Source organism: Triturus cristatus, chromosome 8, assembly GCF_964204655.1.
Source record: "Triturus cristatus chromosome 8, aTriCri1.1, whole genome shotgun sequence".
NCBI lineage: Eukaryota > Metazoa > Chordata > Amphibia > Caudata > Salamandridae > Triturus > Triturus cristatus.
In genome coordinates, this window is record NC_140591.1 from 1,419,978,728 (window position 1) to 1,420,004,821 (window position 26,094).

Consider the following 26,094-nt stretch of genomic DNA (forward strand, 5'->3'; position numbering starts at 1 on the left):
ATATTTTCAAGTGTTTCATCTAAAATAAGTTAAGGCAATTTAGGACAGTGTAATCAATCAAATATAAAAGCAAATGAAAATAGTTTCTTTCCTTGGCCATGTACTGTACCTTAAGCAAAAGAAACAATTGAAGTACTTAAAATATGTTTTTATTTAATTTCATAACAGGGAAATAGTTTGTGGATGGCTCAGATTTCTGTAAGCAAAGGAGTTAAAGGCTGATGCAAACACCGGAGGATCAGCTATTCCATTTCCTGACACATATGAATACTAAGTTCATTGACACATTATTTTGTTGGATAGTGGTCCTAAACAAAGGCATCCCACGTTCGACAAGGGAATGCATCTGTTAACCTACATTTGCTTTATCAAGCTTGTTTTATTCTTTTTTCAGAGCCTGCGTGCACTGTACCTGCAAATCTATGTATCATGATCTATGTGTACTTATAATAAAATGATTTAAAAAAAATTAAGACATCTAATTTGCAAAGGATGCAACTCAATTTTATTATTGCCATGAACAAACAGCCTGAAACCATTAGCTGTTTCACACAGTCTGGGGGAGCATGTGTTCCCAGATAGTGGGCCGCTGACCTGGCAGCTTGATCAAACTGTTCCTATTAAAGCAGGGCCAAGATGAATTTGCGTAGGGTTGATTCCCAGTCTCAGTGTGCAAAACAAAAAGTTGGACTAAATACAGCAGGCATGATTGCCAGTGGCTGAGACATTTGAACATAATACACCCATCACCTTTTGTTTTCCTTTGCAAGGGGATCACTTTACCTTCTGCCCAGATAAAAGGCTCCCTTTTTGTGGCTAATGCAATATCCAAGCAGTAATCATTTTCTGAGGACCACATTTAGAAAGAGTTTTTAATGATGCCTCAAATTCTATTCTAGTACAATTTTTGTGCTTCCAACAGGGAAGTACAGAAGTAGAACCTGTGGGTAGTGTTTCCACTCATGAACTTGTAGGTACAGCCTCCTGAGGAAGTCTTCAAATTCTGTGTCCACTTCCGCAAAGTACTCCGCCAGCATGTGTATCCAGTGGTGAAGTGTACAATGCCAAATGCTTTTTGCTCACACAGACAGCTGCAGCAAGTGCAGGCTGCCTTAGAGAGAATACATGACAAAATTCACAAATGGGCTGCAAAAGAGGCAGCAACTGCTGGAATTTCTGAACTCTTGTCCTTCTGGGGTGAGCCTTGCTGGTGACTATGGAGTACGGCTCCCAGAAAGGGTTGAATCTGAAGGGGATAAAGGTGGGACTTGATGGCATCCAAACAGAAGAGGGAAATAGTGGCCTGGCTACGAGCGAGACACTGCCGTTTGTTTCCACCATTGATTAGGCAATCGTCTAAGTAAGTGAATATTTGAACGTCGCTCCTTCTGAGATGGGCTGCTACCACAGCAAGACATTTCGTGAATACTCTGGGTGCAGTGGTAACCCCAAATGACAACACTTTGAATTGATACGGTTGACTACTTAACAAGAAAAGCTTGCGGTGATAAGCAGGATGGATGGGTTTGTGAAAGTAGGTGGTGTCCTTGAGATTAAGAACCATCATGAAGTCGTCTAGACTTTTGTTGTTGCCCGACAACTGCGGTTTATTGAAAAATACTGCGCAATGCCTCAAACTGCTGCCTGCGGGCCCCCTGGGAATGTGTTACCGACCCCCTGGGGGTCCGCAGACCACAGTATGGGAACCACTGTTCTTGGGCATTCTGCCATGGTTTCCTACAGGGCTCTCAGTTGATGACAGATTAGTGGAGGTGAGCCACATTATGTGTAATCACAATGTTTTACAGCGTTAACTATTGTCTTCACCTCTTTATCCCAAATTCTGTTTGTAACTCAAAATTTAGACTGTATGAGTAAATGCGGAGCGGTGGTGTGGGGGTGTGTTTTTCAGTGGTTAAGACCATTAGAACCATGTCGGGTGCCCTCTATTCTGCTCCTATACATACAACTGTATTATATGACAAAATCCTTAAATCTTGCTCATCAAAAGATTTAACCACTCTGTCTAATAGGAAATGTGTTCTTAATATAGCCTTAAGTCTTTTGGGGCCATGACACCATGAAGAGAGAGAACTTGTATGCTAGAGGTTGACTGGAGACTGACGTTGGGATTTCAGGAGTGTTGAGACCACTAATGGTGGGCCCATGTGCTTGTTTTCCAAAGCCCATTCATCTGGAAAAAATATGAGTTTTCAACGTCTTTTTTTTTCAATAGTTTGTGTTCAGTGGTTAAGACAATTCCACCATGTGAGCCCAAGGCATTGTCTTGATTTCTAAACATTCCACAAGGTCATCCTGTTGGTGGAATGCTGACCACGTACAGATGCATTTACATTGGTTAGTGGGAAAGACGCAGAGAGACTGGGTTGAGAGGAGGAGTGGGTTGAGTTGGACAGGTGAGGAGAAAGATTACTAAAAAGGCTCACATATGTGGGACACTGATTATGCAATGAAGTGTGGGGGATTTGGGAGTTATGATGAGGGAACATATGGTATTAGGTACAAACATGTGTTGCATAGTCTCCTCATAAGGGTTTTTAGAGGAGTCTTCTCCTTCAAGGCTCTGGCGATAACTGTTAGCAGCTCTATTTCTCATCGATCCTACTAACTTAACACCCTCAAAGCCTCCTTTTATGAGAATGATGTCTCACCTTCGTCCATCAAAACTCTCGTTTTGGACACTCTCACCTCCCTACTCAACCAGTCTCAATGACCCCAGTCGTAAGGAACCCTACATTAGACCCAAATGAGTTTGCCAATTACCTGCCCGTCACTCAGTTACCATTCACCATCAAGATCATTGAAAAAGCATTCTCTTCAACTCCAGGATCTCAATAATAATTTCTTCCACAGCTACCAATCTGGCTTCTTAATCACACTTTAGCACAGAGATCTCCCAACTACACATGAAGATGGCCCATCCTTTTTAGGTTGAGCATTCGAGGCCGCATGTATATACTTTAGTATATATACTTTAGTATATATACTTAAATGTGAAGGTATTTTGTGGGCTCTGGAGATCAGCCCTAGGACTTGTCTGCTTCCGCTTAGGGACTTTTTTTCTGTTCAACTGCCTCTATTTAACTGTCTTAATAGAAAACGACCAGTAGAGGTCAGTAAAATACCAGAATCACTTTAGCATGCTCTAGATTCCAGTCCATTGAAATTGTCCTCCACGAGCACCCAGACAATATTTTTTTCAAATCGAGTATTTAAAGATGTATGACCACTGAAGGCCCTGCTTTTATATTAAAAACAGAGCTTTGGACTATACCATTTCCTGTTGAAAGGCAATATTTCTCTCCATGAGTTCCCATATCTGGTGTGTCACACAGTTTGGTGCTTACTTTCCCTCCATGTTAAAGAACAGTAGATGTTTCAGCACCCAGGCTAATGTGCTGCATAGCTAAATACATATAAGGTCCCAAAGGCGAGACTGATTGCATTGCAGATGCTGGTTAACATGGCTAGTCCTCAGCTGTCTTTGACAGTTGAACATCCCCCCCCCATCATACACACCCTGGTGACTCAACAGGGATTCTCCAGCATGTCCTTTGCTTGTTCTCCTCCTATTTTACCAACTGACCAGTTTGTTCATAAGGGTTCCTTCGTACCCCAAAAAATCCCCAACATCTGCAGTGCGCCCTACTGTCCCATACTTTCTCCTGTCATCTTCAACTTGTGTATGAAGACGCTTGGTGCTCTTCCCACAGATCACAGCATCAAGATTCACCAAAGTGCCTATTATACACAACTCTGCTTGAAAGTCTACTCTTAGTCAGACATCCAATGCCTCAAACATTGCCTAGACACCATCCAGGCAGGGGTGTCGGGCACCTACCTGAAGTTCAACTCAAGCAAGAAAGAGTTGCTGTTATTTGCCAAAAAGTACAACGAACAAGAGAGAACAAACCTGTCCTAATGACACGAACCTTGAGGTCTTCGAACAACAAACAAAAATTTTCCCTGAATGCCAAGTCACACGGATTCACCTAGGACACCCTCAAGCAATGCTTATTCTTGCCCAACACGTATTGCCTGGTGTCGGCTCTTCTTTGAAAAAGAGCAACTATTTCATCCTGAAAGCAACTTCAGAGCTGCTGTTCAAGCCCTAGTACTCTTGTGTCTGGATGGTGACAACATCCTCCTCCGTGGCCTTCCAGGCTCCACACTGGCACCTCTTACTATCCTACATGCTGCAGATGTCTCATCAAGGGCCCGACGAAATATGATCACATCCATCGTAATAGAACTTCATTGGCTCCCCTTGCGAGTCTGCACGGTCTTCAAACCAGCTCTAACCTTTACAAAGCCATGACGGCTAGTTCCCCTGTTTATCTTGCAAAGAAGCTCACCATCCCTGGTTGCTCTTGGCGCATCTGCAGCCTTTTCAGTCTATACACCAAGGATCTAGAACAGCTGCCCCATATTCATCAGGGCTGCCTCAACACTCATCCAATTTAAAAAGTAGCCTCATTAAAGAACACTAAATCGCAATGCATTAACTGTTCATAACCCTGCCCGTTTTAGTGCTCCACAGCCTTTTGGCTAGCTTCGTGCTGTAGAAATACCATAAACATACACACAGGCACAGTGAGATCTTGAAACTGAAGAGATACTAAGTCAATTATGATCTGAAGCCCATGCGCAAGTATGTACAAATATGGACCCAACCACAAAAAAAGAAAAAAAAAAAAACAAGAATATCAGAGCTTTATGCCTACTATTATGCATTTTTCCCCCACCAAGCGCTGCTCTTGAAAATCTAAACTGATAATCGGTTTCCAAGAATGTACTTGGTATAACTTAAAAGTTGATTGCCCTATGTCCGTTGCACCTGTGTAGGGTTAATGAAAATGCAGTGGCTGTAGATACAGATGCTCTGCATGCACCTGCCATATAGTGTTAGATTGGAACATTTGTAACTTTTTTCCGAAGAAGTCTTTTGAGTCACAAGATTTAGTGACTCCACCTATTTATTGGCTCTGTGTTCAACACCTCATAGCACTACTCATCGTTGTTCGAGGAACTTCGACTCCTACGGTCACTTCAACTTCTTCTAGTTAGATGCAGAAGCAACTAAGTTCACCCACAAACTGGGAAAATCTCCACCAAGCTCCCACTGAAGCGTCAGGAGACTACCAAGGAAGAGGAAGTTTTGTCCTTTGAGGAGCAAATTGCCTTGCAAACCCTACCTCAATGGAAAAAAAATATTATATTATATTATATATATATATATACACATACACATACGTACGTACGTACGTACAGGGGGACTAGCCCACTCCCTGCTCTACCGCCTCACTCTCCTACATCACTGCCTCTACCATAAATGTCCTCCACCTTCACTGGAGGGGTCACAACTTTCTTCCTATGGGGATGGCAGCTCATTGTACCCAGTGGTATCCTATTATGCCCCCTATGATCCTGAACCAAGCGACAACTTGTGGGTCTACTGATATGGATTCTCCTCAGAAGAAAGACCTTGAGCTCTAACCGGCGAAAACGTCCTCACCTGTTAACACCACCTTGTACCACCAGGCTATGCACAGATTGGCTACTTTTCATAAAGTAGATATGCACTTCGTCCAGAAGAGGACTTCCTGGTTGAAAAACTTTCAGAAACCCAACTCACCCACCAGTGACTACCCATACTGAAGGGGATGCTCATGACAGCATCTGAGACCTTCAAAGTCGGTCATGGCCTCGGTCATTATACCCGAGATTGACACATACAAACCCTCACCCAGTGACCCACCCTACATCCCCACACAATTGTGGTCCACACTGTGCGGAAATGTGCCAAGGCTGAGGTTACAAGTGACGCCACCATCTGAAAAAGAGGGTAAATGGATTGTGGCAGTACAATATGCCACACACTGACTAATTGCTAATTCCATTGGCCTTCTCACCAGACACAACAGGGACATTGGGAGGAGATGGTGGAACTCCTCCAACACCTCCCTAAGCAGTATAGACTGCATGGGTAAGAGCTGGTAGCTGAAGGCAAAATAATCTCAAACGCCACCATCCGCTGCACTCTTGGCACAGCTCACACTGCGGCCAGTGGTAATACCAGCATCCTGGTCAGGCATCATGACGTCAGGCATCATGACAACTCAGTTTCTCTGGCTTGAAGCCAGAGATCCAACAGCATCTGCTGAACCTACCGCTCAAGGTGAACACCTCTTTGGACCCAGTTAGACTAGGTGCTTGAAAAGCTGAAAAGGCACACGGACACAGCCAAGGTGATTGGGGTCCTTCAGATATCCACACCCGCACAGGTCACAGCATAGGGGAGAGAGCAGTAAAACCACCAGCAGTCAACATGGGGGCATTCAAGAGGAGGTTACAGAGGTAACAGCACCACTGAGAGGCTCGGCTAAAGGAACTGCTTTCTGCAAGCAGTGACTACCTTCCACTGCCCCGATCACACTACACCTGAATCTTCTGAATCCTGAGTTTGTGCTTCTCCAGACCAAGCACTCTTAAAAAATGCATACCAGTGTGGATGATGTGATTCCTACAACTTGTAGTCCCCCCTACCTTATGTAACATTTTCTATACACCGATTTACACATGCATGATTCATTGTATGTGTGATGAAAAGTGCTCTGAAATCCTACATTGGTATGAGAGGTGCTAGAAAATAAAAGAACTACATGCAACAAGGGCTAAGGAGAGATGAAAGGCACTGTTGGAGGGTAGTAGTGAGGGACTCAACGAAGAGCCCCAACAAAGATAGTTGTATCCTGGTGCACAGTAAGGTAATGGTTTACTATGCTCTAAAAGCCAATATAATTCAATATACAATGACAAATGTGTTGTAGAATGCACCATTTTCCCGAAATGTTCCTGGGGGAGAGCCCCCTAAGGCCTCCTTTGTAGTGGCCAGGCTCACTCGCTGCACTTGATATGCACTGTACTAGGGATGGTCTGATAACATTTGCCAGGGCAGCTTTGAGCTCCCAGTCCAGCCCTAGCAAGAGCCTCATACCGCAATATGAAACCAAACATTAAAAAGTAATTCGCTGAGATGCAGCACCAACCGTCCCATGAAAAATGTTAGATTTTTGCAAACTTTTTCAATATCAAATAATAAAATATTTAGTAATTCAAGTATTTGTTTGGTGTGCACTTGTTTGTGTATTTTTTTAATGAATTACTGCTTTAATGTTTGAAATTTAAAATTGGGCAAATTGCTTGTGGGTCCCCAACTTCCAGTAGTGACTCAATGAGGGTCTTCAGGAGTCAAAAGGTAGGGAACCACTACCCTAGCACTTACTGCCAATATGATGTACCCTGGCTAGATCCCACGTACCCATGATACGTTATGGAGTCTACTTTCATCTTCTGCTTGGTGTGATTCATGGGGTTCCATGAATATATCTACATACCTTTACACTAACAAAGTCACATTGATTTTGTGGCCGTGAGGCGCTGTAGTGAGAGGACTGGACCCAAGTGCCCCATAGCAGGGCAAGCTTCCGACACTTTGGATAATGAAAAAAGTAGATCAGTCTAGTCATTTATGTCACTGGCCTCATTAAAAGACTAAACAAACGTGTCAATCTGCAAATTCAGGGACAGCTTTGTGAAATAATGAACTGAGTATACGCACAAACTCAGCATTAGAACAACTTGTAATAGTTTGCACTCCATATAAAAAAATGCACTTCAGATGAAAATATGTCATAGTAAAACCGCTTAAAAACATTAAGGGAATACTAAACCTTTGACAAAATAAGGTCTCCAAGCCACCGCACGCAGTCCACGTAATTCCTGTGTATGTCTCGTGTGGAAAAATCAGGAAAGTGAATCTTTTGAGAAATAAATGGCCTGTAAAAAAAAATTACACAAGTTCTTTAGTTACCTCTACAGTCAGTGGCAATGACAATAAATAGACAATTCAGTATGCTCCATGTAGGAAAGATTACAAATGCAATGAGCCTCTTCATGCCAAGTGATGAGCTACATATGCTTGTGGAAAAAGAATAGATTCGCCTCATTCAATATCTTTTCAAAAGAAGGCCATGTTACATTTGTCGGTAATGGAGCAAAACCAGGGTACTTGGAATATCAGGATTAATGTGCTCCTTCCCGTGGATATGCACATTTTTTAACACCAGTGACCGTAATCTCGTCTTGTGTATGGACAAGCTCAAAGTAAATTTTTACCATCTTTCATACGAAACCTTACAATTACAATCCAGAATGGTGATAATTTATTTGGTTTTACTTTTGATATAGCACATGTAGTCCAGTTTGAGAGTAGGGTCAAAAGCCTCTTTCTAGAAATAAAAGTAAAAAGAATACTTTAGAGATGCACGGCTGAGTGTGCATGTTGTAAAAATGTTGAATGTGGAAGCAAGTAGAATGTGAGGATGCAATGAATGTTGACTGCTGTGTGCAGTTAACTGCAGATGGAAGAGAATGGAGATATAGCAGGAGCTATGAGGCTGTGACCTAAGGGTATGACATGAAACTGATAACTTGCCTCCTGCCAAGGGGCTCCTGATTTGTGTGTGAAGATCATGCCCTCCAACTATAACATTTCGGAAGAGCCATGCACTGCGATGGTATGCACAGACCAGCTTTAAAGATGGAGATGGAGTCGGCAAGGAAAAGTAATTAAAATCAGGCTGGAAGCATGTGGAATTCCTGACATCTTATTTTTAGAAACTGAGAACTGCTCTAGTCTAGATTGACAAGTTTTAGTTGCCAAGTCGTCAATATCAGTCAGTGGAAAGGAAACATCCATTAAAGCTTCAAATGATGTGGACTAATTATTCCCTACAGTTAGTACTTAACACATTGTTTTGGCTTGGGAGCCATTCTTAAGATTGGGATCTCTTCTCAAATATTTCCTATGGGTCCTCCGGTGTATGGCTGTGACCACAACTACATCTTGTTTTTTGCTGTATCCTCGTTGCGGTGGTCTCCCAATTTATTATGTGACTGGATGCAGATCCCACATTAGATCATTGGTTGATTATACAACAAGCTTTCAAGAAGGCAGTGACGAAAGGCTGAATTAATTATAATAAATAGAATTTCCCAAAACAGAAATTTGACACTAATCAATGCTGTAGATAATTTACAAACACCAAAAGGTACAGCCTAGTAGAGGCATCACTGTTAAGCAAAAAGCTCCAGCTTGTGCAAACAACCAGCGTACAACGTGTTTGTACTACTACATCATTTACAATTAAACTCACTGCAAAGCTGCAAGAGATACAAAACCAGAATGTTCCTGACCCTACAGAGGATAAACCAAGTAAAACCAACAATAAAAGTATTCCACTGGCTTCTGTTGAAGACAAGAATCAAGTTCATAGTTCTATGGTTCCTACACAAAGTTAACTTGGGTAAGAAAACTTCTAGAAACTGCCATCCTATTATGCATCATTTAGGATCTGGTTTCTGCAGCAGAGCCTCATCAGTCAGCTAGTTCTCAGGAAGTTGAAACTGTAGCACTAAGCCCAGCCCGGGATGGACCAAAAAAACTCAACAGTAGGCTGACATTTCACAGGTTGATTTCTCAACTCAAATCTATAAAGTTTTGGAAAATCGAAAACTTGCTTTAAGGTAGAAAAATTGTGATCTTTAATTATTAAATGTTTCTCTTCATTGTGCTTTAATTTTCCATGCTAATTTTGAAAACAGGATTGTCATTTATGATTTAATTACGAACATCATTTTGCTTTATTGGCAAAACTGTTTGAGGCGCTAAAGTCAGTTTACCTAACAGCATGAGTTCTTAATCTAGCTCCGACAACTACGTTTAGGTAATTATTTCTTTCAGGGGAAATTACGAATGGTACTACTTAGTTTTGGACTACAGACGTACTAACATTTATGTTTATTTTCTCTGTAATAAGTCATGCAGGTGTGAAGATATGCTCTTTAGGAGCTATCAGACCTAGTGTTGCTGTAGAAAAGTAGGATCTGCTTTCATGGTCACCCCCACTTTTTGCTGGTGTCATTATGTTTTCCTGACTAGTCTGACTGGGATCCTGATAATCAGGACTCCAGTCTGCGCTTCTTCCCTAAATTGGACATTGTGAGTTTCTAGGTACCCTCCAGATTGACTACTGGTGAACCACTTTAAGTCCCTAGTATATGGTACTAAGGTACCCAGGGTATAGGTACACCAGGGGTCTCCCATGAGCTGCAGCATGTATTAGCCACCCATGAGAGACCACTCAAATTGTGACTAGAGGCCTGCCATCGCAGACTGTGTAAGCTGGTGCTAGCACCACTTACGACAAAGGTTTTCCTAGATCTGAGGTCACTAGACTTAAAACCTGCAAGTCACCCCTAGGGCAGGCCTTTCAAACCTGAAGGCAGGGTGCTGGGTCTTAAGTGTGAGGGTGCCCCTCCAGAGTCCATTCACCTGGTTTGTAAGTGCAACAGCCATCACGATATAGCGTGGATATGCATCATTATGTGATGACCATCTCTAAACTGGCTGTAATGAACCCTGTCATGTTTGGTATCAAACATGTTTGAATCATACCCAAACACCATAATTGGTGACCACTATGTTTTTGTGCTAATTACATGCTCTATTCCGTAAGTAGTGTGTACTGTGTTTCTATCTCCGGGTAGAAGATCGTACAATTGTGTAAGTGAGTGTTTGTAATTCAATACATATTTGTATAACTACACTGTGAAATTATTTTTCACATAACCTATACGCAAGATTAAGAACTGGTAAAACAAGCTGATTTACACTCCTGGACTAAGCCTGAAGGCTGCTCTCCACAGCTACCACTTAGAGAGATTTCCATGGTTGTCTAAGACCACTAAAATCACCATACGGGTTGTCTGGATTAATGCAGGGTGCTACACTTACATAAGTGAGCACCATATACTAAGCCAAACGCAGTCAACCAATAAGAGCTAAGAATGTTTTAGCACGAGCAGAGAAGGTAACACTGGCTAGGTATTGTCGAGCGGGTCCTCAAGTGCAGCAGGTGAAACAGTGCTGTGAACGGAATTACAGCCCAGGTGAAAACCCCAAATAAAATGGGTTAAGGAAAGTACTGCTTCAGAGACCAGAAACAGACTCTAGAATTTGCTACACCTAGATTGGACTCAGACTACAAATATTTTCAAGCTAAAAACCTGACTAATTATTATCTGCTTAGGAAGCCAATTCAAAGTTCCTCGACATATGCATGCTCAAACCTTTTCACACTAATTTCTCTACTTGCGCTCCCTGTGCTCAAACCCCTAAACAGTCTTTCTACTAACCTTTTACTACCCAGAAAGCATCTTTCTGCCTTTAATGTGTGCAAATATACTCGGGCCATGTCACATTTAATGGACAGGGGCTTTCAGTCCCTAACCTAACACAGCAAAGACATACTGCAATATAGCAGTCGGAACCTTTTTCTCTCAATGTACAGACTAGCTTTTTAACTGTGGGCCGCGATAGTCAAAGCAATAAATAAAGATGCCTATAAATTCTGTGTTTAACTTCTCACATTTGCCAGTGATCCAAAGACAGAGATCAAATGTTAAGCGGTTTCATTCTTTTAACATAGCGATTAGTGTACTCTTTCCCTGACTGCAAAGTAAGTTGTTTTTAAAGCGAATGTGATAGCGTAGGATGTTGATTTTTTTTTTTTTTTACAATACCCAACAAAATGTAAATAACTGTAAATTAACTATACTGCATCCAGAAGTGAAGTACTTTTTTGTAATTCTGATGTATGTTCTGCCTGTAAATGGCAATGCACTACCACAAGATGATTTATTTACGTTCAAAAATCGCCTGTCTCATCCATTAAAGGTCGGTGGGTCGCAAAAGTTTTTTACTCCAAAAAATGGGTCGCGATTCTAAAAAGTTTGGGAATCATTGGCATAGATGCATATATGCTAGGTTATATTTCCTACACATTACAGCTAATATGAATAACTATTGTATCTTAGCTCATGCATTGAAAGCCATCTGTTGCATAGAAAAAAAAAATGCTAAATAACTGAAGGGCTTCTCTTTTTAGATGGGGCTTCCTTCTACTTCACATTAGTCCTGGACAAATAAGTTTACGTATTAAGTTGAATAAATGATTATGCAGTCTCGGCAATAGTTTTTCAAAAACAAGATTATGCAAATGAGTTAAGTACACTTGACTTTTGAAGGTTCTATGAACATTAAAATAAAAATTCTTCAGGGATGAAAAAAATTACAAATGTCTGAATATAATTAAAGTGATCTCCTGGATTTGGTAAACAAAGTTAATGATATTCTTTTTTAGGCAAGTTCTGGTGATAGCCAAAACCTTTTGATAAAATAAAAAAACAAGTACAATATACTTATTTAAAGAGGCTTTTAATCAGCTGTCTTTAACCATTGGTTTGTTGGCTTCATTCACATTTTGCTTCCGCCCACTGCAGAACACAGCACAGGGTCAGCCCACTTCAGCCACTGGATAACCTCACTTTCATGGACTACATGTTGTTCTTTCACAAGGAGTGCATCCACACAAAATGTAGTGTCTTTATTGTCAGTGTTTTTATTTTTGCTTTATTACTTTGGTGTTGCCTTTAAGTTTGAGGAGATAGCAGGAAGCTCCTACCAGCTCCCCTGGTTAATCACAAGGCACATTCCAGCTTTTTCAGTGGCTGTCTCCAGCTGATAGTGTTGTAAATTCCTTTTTATCAGACTGCTCCTATTTCACAACATACTAACATGTGTCCATATGAAACTCTTCATGAAGTAACATTTTTTTCAATATGCACACACTGAAGTGCATTTCTAACTGTGGCCCTGTGCATCATGCTGGTGTGTATTTTAATGGACTAGTTATATTGTGAACCATTTTAGTCTGTGTATCCTGCTTGTATGACTTTCCATATTGCTTTCCGTGCTCTTCTATATCGTGCTTATATAGACATGTAACTATTCTATTACTAGCTCTGCCGTTTTTCAATTTTCGATCCTATCTTAGCAACTGTCTATCCGCTCACCTGTCTGCCCAGCTACCAGTCTGTTGGTCAGTCCATCCATTCATCCACCCGACACAAGTCCGCTCCATCCATCCATCCATCCATGCCATCAATTGCTCCATCCGCCTGCTCGACCCTGAAGTTCGCTCCATCCATTGCTCAATCCCCCGACCCATAAGTCTGCTCCGCCCGACCCATAAGTCTGCTCCACCTGCCCGCGCCATCCATCCAGCCCGCGCCATCCCATCCAGCCCGGGGCATCCCATCCAGCACGAACCCAAAATCCCACATACCCAATCCCATCCAGCACGCCCACCACCTCCCTCCATCCAGCCCGCCCACCACCTCCCTCCATCCAGCCCGCCCACCACCTCCATCCAGCCCGCCCACCACCTCCCTCCATCCATCCAGCCCGCCCACCACCTCCCTCCATCCATCCAGCCCGCCCACCACCTCCCTCCATCCAGCCCGCCCACCACCTCCCTCCAGCCATCCATCCATCCATCCATCCCGCCCACCACCTCCCTCCATCCATCCATCCATCCATCCATCCATCCATCCCGCCCACCACCTCCCTCCATCCATCCATCCATCCCGCCCACCACCTCCCTCCATCCATCCATCCATCCATCCAGCCCGCCCACCACCTCCCTCCATCCAGCCCTCCCCATCCCCTCCATCCATCCATCCATCCATCCAGCCAGCCAGCCAGCCAGCCAGCCAGCCAGCCAGCCAGCCAGCCAGCCAGCCAGCCAGCCAGCCAGCCAGCCAGCCAGCCAGCCCTCCCCATCCCCTCCCTCCATCCATCCAGCCCGCCCCATCCCTCCATCCAGCCCGCCCCATCCCTCCATCCATCCAGCCCGCCCCATCCCTCCATCCATCCAGCCCGCCCCATCCCTCCATCCATCCAGCCAGCCCGCCCCATCCCTCCATCCATCCAGCCCGCCCCATCCCTCCATCCAGCCCGCCCCATCCCTCCATCCAGCCCGCCCCATCCCTCCATCCAGCCCGCCCCATCCCTCCATCCAGCCCGCCCCATCCAGCCCCATCCCTCCATCCAGCCCGCCCCATCCCTCCATCCAGCCCGCCCCATCCCTCCATCCCTCCATCCATCCATCCAGCCAGCCCCATCCCTCCATCCATCCAACCAGCCCACACCACCCCACCATCCAGCCCACCCCACCATCCATCCATCTATCCATCCAGCCGACCCCACCATCCATCCATCCCTCCCTCCATCCAGCCAGCCAGCCCACCCCACCATCCATCCATCCATCCATCCATCCCGCCCCACCCTCCATCCAGCCAGCCAGCCCCACCATCCGTCCCTCCATCCAGCCAGCCAGCCCCACCATCCGTCCCTCCATCCAGCCAGCCCGCCCGCCCCACCATCCCTCCATACAGCCGCCCAACCCCACCCTCCATCCATCCATCCATCCATCCATCCATCCATCCATCCATCCATCCATCCATCCATCCATCCATCCATCCATCCATCCGCCCGACCCTCCATCCATCCATCCATCCATCCATCCATCCATCCATCCATCCATCCATCCAGCCAGCCAGCCAGCCAGCCAGCCAGCCCCACCATCCATCCATCCATCCGCCTGACCCTCCATCCATCCATCCATCCATCCATCCAGCCCGCCCCTCCCACCCATCTATCAGTCTGTGCGCCCCTCCCACCCATCTATCAGTCTGTGCGCCCCTCCCCCCCATCAGTCTGTGCGCCCCTCCCCCCCCCATCAGTCTGTGCGCCCCTCCCCCCCCATCAGTCTGTGCGCCCCTCTCCCCCCATCAGTCTGTGCGCCCCTCCCCCCATCAGTCTGTGCGCCCCTCCCCCCCCATCTATCAGTCTGTGCGCCCCTCCCCCCCCATCTATCAGTCTGTGCGCCCCTCCCCCCCCATCAGTCTGTGCGCCCCTCCCCCCCCATCAGTCTGTGCGCCCCTCCCCCCCCCATCAGTCTGTGCGCCCCTCCCCCCCCATCAGTCTGTGCGCCCCTCCCCCCCCCATCAGTCTGTGCGCCCCTCCCCCCCCCATCAGTCTGTGCGCCCCTCCCCCCCATCAGTCTGTGCGCCCCTCCCCCCCATCAGTCTGTGCGCCCCTCCCCCCATCAGTCTGTGCGCCCCTCCCCCCCCATCAGTCTGTGCGCCCCTCCCCCCCCATCAGTCTGTGCGCCCCTCCCCCCATCAGTCTGTGCGCCCCTCCCCCCCATCTATCAGTCTGTGCGCCCCTCCCCCCCATCTATCAGTCTGTGCGCCCCTCCCCCCCCCATCAGTCTGTGCGCCCCTCCCCCCCCATCAGTCTGTGCGCCCCTCCCCCCCCATCAGTCTGTGCGCCCCTCCCCCCCATCAGTCTGTGCGCCCCTCCCCCCCATCAGTCTGTGCGCCCCTCCCCCCCATCAGTCTGTGCGCCCCTCCCCCCCATCAGTCTGTGCGCCCCTCCCCCCCATCAGTCTGTGCGCCCCTCCCCCCCATCAGTCTGTGCGCCCCTCCCCCCCCCATCAGTCTGTGCGCCCCTCCCCCCCCCATCAGTCTGTGCGCCCCTCCCCCCCCCCATCAGTCTGTGCGCCCCTCCCCCCCCATCAGTCTGTGCGCCCCTCCCCCCCATATCAGTCTGTGCGCCCCTCCCCCCCATCTATCAGTCTGTGCGCCCCTCCCCCCCATCTATCAGTCTGTGCGCCCCTCCCCCCCCATCTATCAGTCTGTGCGCCCCTCCCCCCCCATCAGTCTGTGCGCCCCTCCCCCCCCATCAGTCTGTGCGCCCCTCCCCCCCCATCAGTCTGTGCGCCCCTCCCCCCCATCAGTCTGTGCGCCCCTCCCCCCCCATCAGTCTGTGCGCCCCTCCCCCCCCCATCAGTCTGTGCGCCCCTCCCCCCCATCAGTCTGTGCGCCCTCCCCCCCCATCAGTCTGTGCGCCCCTCCCCCCCCCCATCAGTCTGTGCGCCCCTCCCCCCCCCATCAGTCTGTGCGCCCCTCCCCCCCCCATCAGTCTGTGCGCCCCTCCCCCCCCATCAGTCTGTGCGCCCCTCCCCCCCCCATCAGTCTGTGCGCCCCTCCCCCCCCATCAGTCTGTGCGCCCCTCCCCCCCATCAGTCTGTGTGCCCCTCCCCCCCCATCAGTCTGTGTGCCCCTCCCCCCCATCAGTCTGTGTGCCCGTCCCCCCCATCAGTCTGTGCGCCCCTCCCCCCCATCAGTCTGTGTGCCCCTCCCCCCCATCAGTCTGTGTGCCCCTCCCCCCCATCAGTCTGTGTGCCCCTCCCCCCCATCAGTCTGTGTGCCCCTCCCCCCCATCAGTGTGCGCCCATCCCCCCCCATCAGTCTGTGCGCCCCTCCCTCCCCCATCAGTCTGTGCGCCCCTCCCCCCATCAGTCTGTGCGCCCCTCCCCCCCCATCAGTCTGTGCGCCTGTTGGAAAGGCGTCCGCCGGAAGGGGGTTCGAGACACGTCTTGCCCACCCCTTTGACCCACCTCTCCCAAGTAAGCCGAACCAGGCGCGCACACCCTGATCTGCACTGTGAACAGAGGGACACCACACGTATTCTTTGTAGGACGATAAGTTCTTTTATCGATGATTTCCAGGGATCTTTATGACCCCAAAAGGCAAATAGTACAGCAGTGGCACGACGTACCACAAATCAGTCGTGGGGAATGGGGGTAGCGGGACAGTCTTTCAAGATAGTGTCTCTGCGAAATACCCGGCGGAAGCTCACAATCCTCGAGCTGGAGGGTGTCGTGTCTCTGGGCGATCTCTTATCGAGTCGTCCTCAAGGGGAGCGCCGCGAGTCTCTCAGCAGGCACAGGTGGTCGGGGTTCAGGAGCCGCGATTCCGTCCGCAGGGCTCAGATGGTTCAATAGCTGGGGGGCCGCGAGTCACTCAGCAGGCCTAGGTGGATCAGTGTTCGGGAGCCGCGACCTCGTCCGCAGGGCTCAGATGGTTCAATAGCAAGAGGCCGCGAGTCACTCAGCAGGCCCAGGTGACTTCAGCGTTCAGGAGCCGCGACAGCGTCAGCAGGCTCAGATGGTTCCAGGTCTTTTCTGTCCTTGTTCCTCCGGCACCCCTTGTTATACTCCGCTGGTTCTTTGAAGTCCGGAGTGCTCGCAGAGGGGGGACTGGGGTGACGGAGGGGGTTCGGCGGGATTTCCTGCCGCTCACTTCTTTGGTCTTTTCAGGTGGGTCTGGGAGGGACCCCAGACGCTCGGTAGGGGAGGCGCCTGCTCCCCAGGGGCCTGGTGGCCGATTGAGTCCTCCCGGGGAAGGCGACCCGAGGTGTGACTGGGCTGGCGCCTCAGGGTCTGGCTCGAGGGTTCCCGCTCCCTCGGTTGGGCATGCGTGGTAGGGTGTTGAGTCTGTCAGGTCTCGGGCCGGCCCGTGGATCGGGGGTGGCTGGGGCAGCCGGAGTCGGGGATGTCGTGTCTTGAGGGTGGTTGCAGGTTGGCGGGATGATTGAGAGGGCAACGCCGTGAGGCCGGTCTCACACGCGTCCCCCCCAGCTGAAAGGCGTGGAGAACTACCCATCCACTGGGGGGTTCTCCTCGCCGAAGCGGAAGAACCGGGACAGGCCGTCGGCGTTGGCATGATCCGTCCCGGGGCGATGTTCGACAGTGAAATCCATCCCTTGGAGAGAGATGGACCATCGTAGTAGCTTGGGGTTCTCCCCCCTCATCCGCATTAGCCACTGCAAGGGCCAGTGGTCCGTCTGTACTCGAAAATGGGTTCCGAACAAGTAGGGCCGCAGTTTCTTGAGGGCCCAGACTACGGCAAAGGCCTCTCGCTCTATAGTGCTCCAACGCTGCTCTCTCTGCAGCAGCCTTCGGCTGATGAAGGCTATGGGCTGATCAATGCCCTTGTCGTCGAACTGCGAGAGCACGGCCCCGATGCCATGTTCGGATGCGTCGGTCTGGACCACGAACTCTTGGGAGTAGTCGGGGGCCTCGAGTACGGGAGCGGTGCACATGGCGGTTTTCAAGGCGTCGAACGCCTGCTGGCACTGGGGGGTCCACTGCACCTTCTGCGGAAGCTTTTTGGAGGTCAACTCTGTGAGGGGCCCTGCGATACTACCATAATTTTTAATGAACCTCCGGTAGTACCCCGTAAGGCCCAGGAAGGCCCGAACCTCTGTCTGCGTGGTGGGGGGCTCCCAGGACTTGATGGCATCGATCTTCGGCTGGAGAGGGGCGACCTGGCCGCTGCCCACCTGATGCCCCAGGTAGACCACGGAGCCTTGTCCGAGCTGGCATTTGCTGGCTTTCACTGTCCGGCCCGCTTGGCGCAGGGCCATTAGTACTTGTCGGAGGTGCTGGAGATGCTCATGCCATTGAGAGCTGAATACGGCGATGTCGTCAAGGTACGCTGCGCTGAACTCCTCGAGTCCGGTCAGGACCTTGTTCACCAACCGCTGGAACGTGGCTGGGGCGTTTTTCATTCCGAACGGCATGACCCTGAAGCGGTAGTGGCCATCTGGCGTGGAGAAGGCAGAGCGCTCTTTCGCCCCTTCCGTGAGAGCAATCTGCCAGTACCCGCAGGTCAGGTCGAAAGTGCTGAGGAACTGGGCGGCCCCCAGGCGGTCGATGAGCTCGTCGGCTCGGGGAATAGGGTGAGCGTCTGCGCGGGTGACCGCATTGAGCCCCCGATAGTCTACACAGAATCTTAGTTCGGGAGCGACCCCTGGGGAGGCAGCCTTCGGGACCAGAACCACCGGGCTGGCCCAGGGGCTGTCGGAGGGCGCGATGACCCCTAGGTTGAGCATTTTCTGTACCTCGGTCTTGATGCAGGTGCGGACCCGGTCAGGCACCCGGTAGGCTCGGTGTCTCACAGGCGGGCAGTCGCCGGTGTCCACGTCGTGGACACACCAGTCGGTCACCCTTGGAATGAGGGAGAAAAAGGTCTGCGAATTGTCCGAGCAGCTGGCGGCAGTCGTCGGCCTGCTGGGGAGTGAGGGTGGCCGACAGTTTCCCACCCTCCACGGAACCGTCCAGTTCTTTTGTGCACAGGAGATCGGGCAGGGGTTCAGTGTCTTCCTCTGCCCCCTCATCGGTGGCCAGTAGCAAACTCAGTTCTGTCCTTACGAAGTGGGGCTTGAGACGGTTTACGTGGAGGACCCGGAGGGGGTTCCGTGGGGACTGTACGTCGACCAGATACGTGACCTGGCTCTTCCGTTCGACCACCTTGAATGGACCAGTCCATTTGTCTTGTAGGGCGCAGGGTCTCACCGGAGCCATGACCCAAACCTGCTGGCCCAGCTGGAACTCGACCAAGGTTGCGTTCTGGTCATACCAGCGCTTCATTTCTTCTTGGCTGGCCTCGAGGTTAGCCTCTGCAAGTTCCCTAAACTTCCTCGTCTGGTTGCGGAGCGCCAGGATGTAGCGGAACACATCTGGGGGTGTCCCCCGGTGGCTTGTCTCCCAGCCCTCTTTGACCAGGCTTAGGGGCCCTCGAACGGGATGTCCGTACAGCAGTTCGAAGGGGCTGAACCCCAGAGACTTTTGGGGAACCTCCCGGTACGCGAACAGGAGGCAAGGGAGGACGACGTCCCATTTCCGGCGCAGGGGCTCTTCGAGGCCCAGGATCATTCCCTTCAGAGTTCGGTTGAAGCGTTCCACCAGGCCGTTGCCCTGGGGGTGGTAGGGGGTCGTGAATTTATACGTGACTCCGCACTGCTGCCACAGGGACTTCATGTAGCGGGATATAAAGTTCGTGCCGCGATCACTCACAACCTCGCGGGGAAATCCGACCCGGGAGAAGATCCCCATGAGAGCCCGGCCCACCACGGGAGCAGTCACGGTGCGGAGGGGGATGGCCTCGGGGTAGCGGGTGGCATGGTCCACCAGGACGAGGATGAATCTGTGGCCCTGGGCGGTCTTCGGATCCAGGGGTCCCACGATGCCGACCCGCTCGAACGGGGTACTTACAACGGGGAACGGTTGTAAGGGAGCTTTGCGTTTTCCGCCACTCTTCCCACTGCCCTGGCACGTGAGGCAGAACTTGCAGTGTGCTTCTACATTCGCTCGCATCTTGGGCCAATAGAAGTGGGTCACCAATCGCTGGTATGTCTTGTCTTGGCCTAAGTGTCCTGCCAAGGGTACATCGTGGGCCAGGCCCAGGAGGAGGCTCCGGAACCGCAGGGGTACCACCAGTACTCGTGCTGCGCCTAGCTCGGCGGACTTTTGCTCGCTGTAGAGGAGGCCATTGTCCCAATAAACCCAATGGGTTCCGGTTTGATCACCGGCGACCTGGGCTTCGGCTTGTTGTCTAAGTCCCTCGAGGGAGGGGCAAGTGGTCTGTTCCTGGCAGAACTCTTCGCGGGAGGGCCCCCATTCGCAGTGCCACTGGGCCAACTCGGGCAGTTCTTCGGGTTCCATCGGGGCCTCTGGGGCGGAAGGTTCCGGTCCTTCCCCTGGGTTAGTGTCTCCTTCTTCCTCGGAAGGAGGGTTGTCTGCTTCTGGTAGGGGGTCCCTGTTCTCGGGGAAAGTGTTCGGTAAGAGGGCTTCACCGCCCTTGGAGGGGGCCACTCGTGCGGTCATGGAGCGCGTGGTGGCGCAGACCCATTCTGGTAGGCCCATCATCTCTAGGTGGGCTCTTCGTTCTACCTGCCCCCACGGGGAATTTTCCAGGTCGTTGCCCAGGAGGCAGTCTACGGGCTGCGAGGTCCGGACCGCTACCTTCAGTTCTCCGGAGACCCCTCCCCACTCGAAGGGCACCAGGGCCATCTGGCAGAGGCTCTCAGAATTGTCGGAGGATACGACCGGACAGAGGGCCCCGGCTAGGATCTGGTCTTCGGAAATTAGGCTGCGGTGGACCGCGGTGACACTCGCCCCGGTGTCGCGAAGGCCCTCGACTCGGTGGCCGTTGATAGTCACCTGCTGTCGGTATTTCTCTGTGTTGGCGGGCAAGGGTGTCCCAGGGACCATTTCTCGATCACCAAGGGAGACCAGGGCCATGGCCGCCGGTTCCCATTCCTCGGAGTCTTCCATTTCTTCCCCCAGAGCCACGGAGGCCATCTGCCGGGTCGTGGGGTTGGTCGTTGTGGTTCGCTGATACTGGGGGTCATTGGCGTAGTGTCCGGGCTGCTGGCAGCGGAAGCAGGTGATCCTAGCTCGTGGACCTGGTCGTCCTGGGGCTCCGGTGCTGGCTGGAGACTGGGCCGAACCCGCTGCTGGTGGGCTGCTGGGGGGGCTGGTGGAGGACCCCCCGGCAAAGTCTCTTGGTCGGCCGTGGTTCCCTCCGCCCCTGTGGCGGGGGGGACCCTGACTGTTGCGGCCGTAGTCCCCCACGGGGCCCCGGGTGGCCCGGGTGTTCACCCAACGATCAGCCTCAGCGGCCAGCTTCCGAGGGTCGGTGAGTTTACTGTCTAGGAGATGCTGGCGCAGTTCTATAAAGCAATTGGCCGCTAAATGTTCCCAGGCGATCAGATCGAACAGTTCTTCGAAGGTGGAGACCTTGCTGCCCTTGATCCACCCGTCCAAAGCTCGGCTGTAAAAGTTCACGTATTCGACCCACGTGGTGCCCGGTATCTTTTTGCAATCTCGGAACCGTTGTCGGTACATTTCGGGGGTGAGTCCGTACCGGCCCACGAGGGCTTCCTTCATGTGGCTGTAGGAGTTCATGACCGCGGAGGGCAGATCGAGCAGAGTGTCCCTTCCTTCGCTTAAGAACCGGCCCCATAGGCCAGCCCCCCAATCCTTCTGCGGGACTCGGTGAGAGGTCATGGCGACTTCGTAGGCTTTAAACCACTGCTGGATATCATAGTTCTTATAATACTCCTTGACCACATCCATGGGGATGTGAACTTTGGTTTCCCCGGCGGGAGCGGGCTGGGGATTCCCGGGCAGCTGTGACTTTTCGTGTCGAGCCCGCCACTCAATCTCCTTCAGGCCGCGTTCATGTTCTAGCTGGAGTTTCTTTTCGTCGTGCTCCTTTGGAGTCTCTTCTCTTCGAGTTCCCCTTGTAGCCGTAACTGCTCGACGGCTAACTTCTTCTCTGCCAGTTTTATCTCTCCCTCGATTTTTAGTTTTGCCAGTTCCAGTTCGTGGTTGCGGCTTCTCTCTCGGTCCGCTAGTTCCTCGGAGGACAGGTTCCCCTCTGGCCCGTTGTTTCTCGCCGGGGTGCTTGTTTGTTCATGGGTAGAGTCTCTTTCCGTTTGGGTCGGGGGCGCCCCCGTCTCGACCCAGGCTTTCAGTACTTTCTGGTAGTCTTCCTTTGTGCTCAGTCCGGTGGTAGCGATGCCAAGGTCTTTGCAAAACTGTTTTAGTTCTCTATGCGTGTAATAGTCCAATTGATCTTCTCGGAACGGTGAGCTTATTTCGGTACCTGTGGCACCCAGAGAGGTTTCTCCTTCCATTTCTGTTTTGGTAGTGCGTCAGTCGTTTACTGCACGCTCTCCTTCGGTGTCGGCTCGGATCCCGTCGTCTGCCACCAAATGTTCGAAAGGCGTCCGCCGGAAGGGGGTTCGAGACACGTCTTGCCCACCCCTTTGACCCACCTCTCCCAAGTAAGCCGAACCAGGCGCGCACACCCTGATCTGCACTGTGAACAGAGGGACACCACACGTATTCTTTGTAGGACGAGAAGTTCTTTTATCGATGATTTCCAGGGATCTTTATGACCCCAAAAGGCAAATAGTACAGCAGTGGCACGACGTACCACAAATCAGTCGTGGGGAATGGGGGTAGCGGGACAGTCTTTCAAGATAGTGTCTCTGCGAAATACCCTGCGGAAGCTCACAATCCTCGAGCTGGAGGGTGTCGTGTCTCTGGGCGATCTCTTATCGAGCCCCTCCCCCCCCCCCATCAGTCTGTGCGCCCCGCCCCCCCGATCTACCCGTCTGTGCCCCCCAACCATCTACTCCCCCCCCCCCCGATCTAGCGGTCCGTGCGCCCCTGCCCCCACCTAGCGGTCCGTGCGCCCCCGCCCCCGCCTAGCGGTCCGTGCGCCCCCGCCTAGCGGTCCGTGCGCCCCCGCCTAGCGGTCCGTGCGCCCCCGCCTAGCGGTCCGTGCGCCCCCGCCTAGCGGTCCGTGCGCCCCCGCCTAGCGGTCCGTGCGCCCCCGCCTAGCGGTCCGTGCGCCCCCGCCTAGCGGTCCGTGCGCCCCCGCCTAGCGGTCCGTGCGCCCCCGCCTAGCGGTCCGTGCGCCCCCGCCTAGCGGTCCGTGCGCCCCCGCCTAGCGGTCCGTGCGCCCCCGCCTAGCGGTCCGTGCGCCCCCGCCTAGCGGTCCGTGCGCCCCCGCCTAGCGGTCCGTGCGCCCCCGCCTAGCGGTCCGTGCGCCCCCGCCTAGCGGTCCGTGCGCCCCCGCCTAGCGGTCCGTGCGCCCCCGCCTAGCGGTCCGTGCGCCCCCGCCTAGCGGTCCGTGCGCCCCCGCCTAGCGGTCCGTGCGCCCCCGCCTAGCGGTCCGTGCGCCCCCGCCTAGCGGTCCGTGCGCCCCCGCCTAGCGGTCCGTGCGCCCCCGCCTAGCGGTCCGTGCGCCCCCGCCTAGCGGTCCGTGCGCCCCCACCTAGCGGTCCGTGCGCCCCCACCTAGCGGTCCGTGCGCCCCCACCTAGCGGTCCGTGCGCCCCCACCTAGCGGTCCGTGCGCCCCCGCCCCCACCTAGCGGTCCGTGCGCCCCCGCCTAGCGGTCCGTGCGCCCCCGCCTAGCGGTCCGTGCGCCCCCGCCTAGCGGTCCGTGCGCCCCCGCCTAGCGGTCCGTGCGCCCCCGCCTAGCGGTCCGTGCGCCCCCGCCTAGCGGTCCGTGCGCCCCCGCCTAGCGGTCCGTGCGCCCCCGCCTAGCGGTCCGTGCGCCCCCGCCTAGCGGTCCGTGCGCCCCCGCCTAGCGGTCCGTGCGCCCCCGCCTAGCGGTCCGTGCGCCCCCGCCTAGCGGTCCGTGCGCCCCCGCCTAGCGGTCCGTGCGCCCCCGCCTAGCGGTCCGTGCGCCCCCACCTAGCGGTCCGTGCGCCCCCACCTAGCGGTCCGTGCGCCCCCACCTAGCGGTCCGTGCGCCCCCACCTAGCGGTCCGTGCGCCCCCGCCCCCACCTAGCGGTCCGTGCGCCCCCGCCCCCACCTAGCGGTCCGTGCGCCCCCGCCCCCACCTAGCGGTCCGTGCGCCCCCGCCCCCACCTAGCGGTCCGTGCGCCCCCGCCCCCACCTAGCGGTCCGTGCGCCCCCGCCCCCACCTAGCGGTCCGTGCGCCCCTACCCATCGGTCTGTGCGCCCCTCCCCATCGGTCTGTGTGCCCCTCACCCCATCCCATCTGCCGGTCTGTGCCCATCCCATCAGCTGGTCTGTGTTGCTCCCCCCCCCCATCCACTGGTCTGTGTTGCTCCCCCCCCCATCCACTGGTCTGTGTTGCTCCCCCCCCCATCCACTGGTCTGTGTTGCTCCCCCCCCCCATTCACTGGTCTGTGTTGCTCCCCCCCCCATCCACTGGTCTGTGTTGCTCCCCCCCCCATCCACTGGTCTGTGTTGCTCCCCCCCCCATCCACTGGTCTGTGTTGCTCCCCCCCCCCATCCACTGGTCTGTGTTGCTCCCCCCCCCCATCCACTGGTCTGTGTTGCTCCCCCCCCCCCATCCACTGGTCTGTGTTGCTCCCCCCCCCCATCCACTGGTCTGTGTTGCTCCCCCCCCCATCCACTGGTCTGTGTTGCTCCCCCCCCCATCCACTGGTCTGTGTTGCTCCCCCCCCATCCACTGGTCTGTGTTGCTCCCCCCCCATCCACTGGTCTGTGTTGCCCCCCCCCATCCACTGGTCTGTGTGCCCCCTCCCATCCACTGGTCTGTGTGCCCTCCCATCCACTGGTCTGTGTGCCCTCCCATCCACTGGTCTGTGTGCCCTCCCATCCACTGGTCTGTGTGCCCTCCCATCCACTGGTCTGTGTGCCCTCCCATCCACTGGTCTGTGTGCCCTCCCATCCACTGGTCTGTGTGCCCTCCCATCCACTGGTCTGTGTGCCCTCCCATCCACTGGTCTGTGTGCCCTCCCATCCACTGGTCTGTGTGCCCTCCCATCCACTGGTCTGTGTGCCCTCCCATCCACTGGTCTGTGTGCCCTCCCATCCACCGATCTTCTCAGTCTGCCTGTTTATATACCATCAACCTGGCTGTGTGTATCTGTGTATTCAAACCTATGCATGTATTCAGGCAATTCTCTGTATCCATGCAACCATATCTATGTATGGAACCCTGGCTATCTATCTAGCCAGTTTACTTATTTATACAGACCTCTGTCTTTGCAAGCTTTCTTATCTATTTGTAATAAAGATTTACAAAAACAGAACATAAAAAAGCACTAGCCAAGGAAGCTGCCAGCCAACAGCCGATAAATTAGCTTTTTTGGTCTAGTGTTAACCAAGAACTTTTGATTGTACTAAAATTGTGCGTGTAACACAGTTAAATGACTTTTCAGCCAGACTTCATCCATTTGTAAGTTGGGTCATTGACATTTTTATACCACCCACTCCAGCATGCATTATGAAGCAATAAGTAAGTCCCCTTATGCCATTGGCTAACTTCACTGTGAGCCATGGCATGTTGCCCTTTCACAAGGAGTACATTCACAAAAAAAGTGGTTCTCTTCGGTGCTAGGGACTACAGCAGTAATAGGTGATTTTTGCAGATCAAAATATTTTAGAATTTAACCAATTCTTTTTTGGGATTGATAATGGCCCAGTAGCTCACCCAACAAAAACGATTGACAATTCGTCTTTTTTTGTTGTGGTTTTTGCAAAAGGCTGGCACCCAGCACCCGCCCTCTTAGCCTTGCCAATGCTTGTTTATTAACTCTCCATCCCACTTTTTACTGGGTTAAGCATTTGAGAGCTAATGATACTTAACCATGTTGTATAACACTTTAAAACTAACTGTTTGTGGTAATACATGCCTACTTGTTACCTGTTTGTTCTCTCTCCATCATCACAGTCCTTACTTTGTGAGGGCGAGTCCACCTCTGGAGATGGGCACTGGTTTGCACTCCTAAAAACATAAAGGAGAAGATTAGTACTTCCCCTAAGTACCAGATTGAATCCATCAGCCATCTACAATCAGCCACTCTATTGACCCGTCCTCAGATGAAAGACTGCCCTCACTGAGCATGGACAATTCCTCTCGGATGAGCTTCTTTAAATTTGGTTCCAAAGCCAATTT

At 52.3% G+C, this 26,094-nt stretch overlaps 1 protein-coding gene across 2 annotated transcripts in view; it reads right to left on the minus strand.

The window, feature by feature from the left end:
- EED (embryonic ectoderm development) overlaps nt 1–26,094 on the minus strand; it is a 134,607-nt gene that overhangs the window by 69,843 nt on the left and 38,670 nt on the right. For both annotated transcript variants that reach the window (XM_085623153.1, XM_085623154.1), the window contains exons 9-10: nt 25,843–25,923; nt 7,755–7,860 (exon numbers count right to left, since the gene is read on the minus strand). In XM_085623153.1, coding sequence (XP_085479279.1) covers nt 7,755–7,860; nt 25,843–25,923 — 187 coding nt within the window. The remainder of the gene's footprint in view (nt 1–7,754; nt 7,861–25,842; nt 25,924–26,094) is intronic.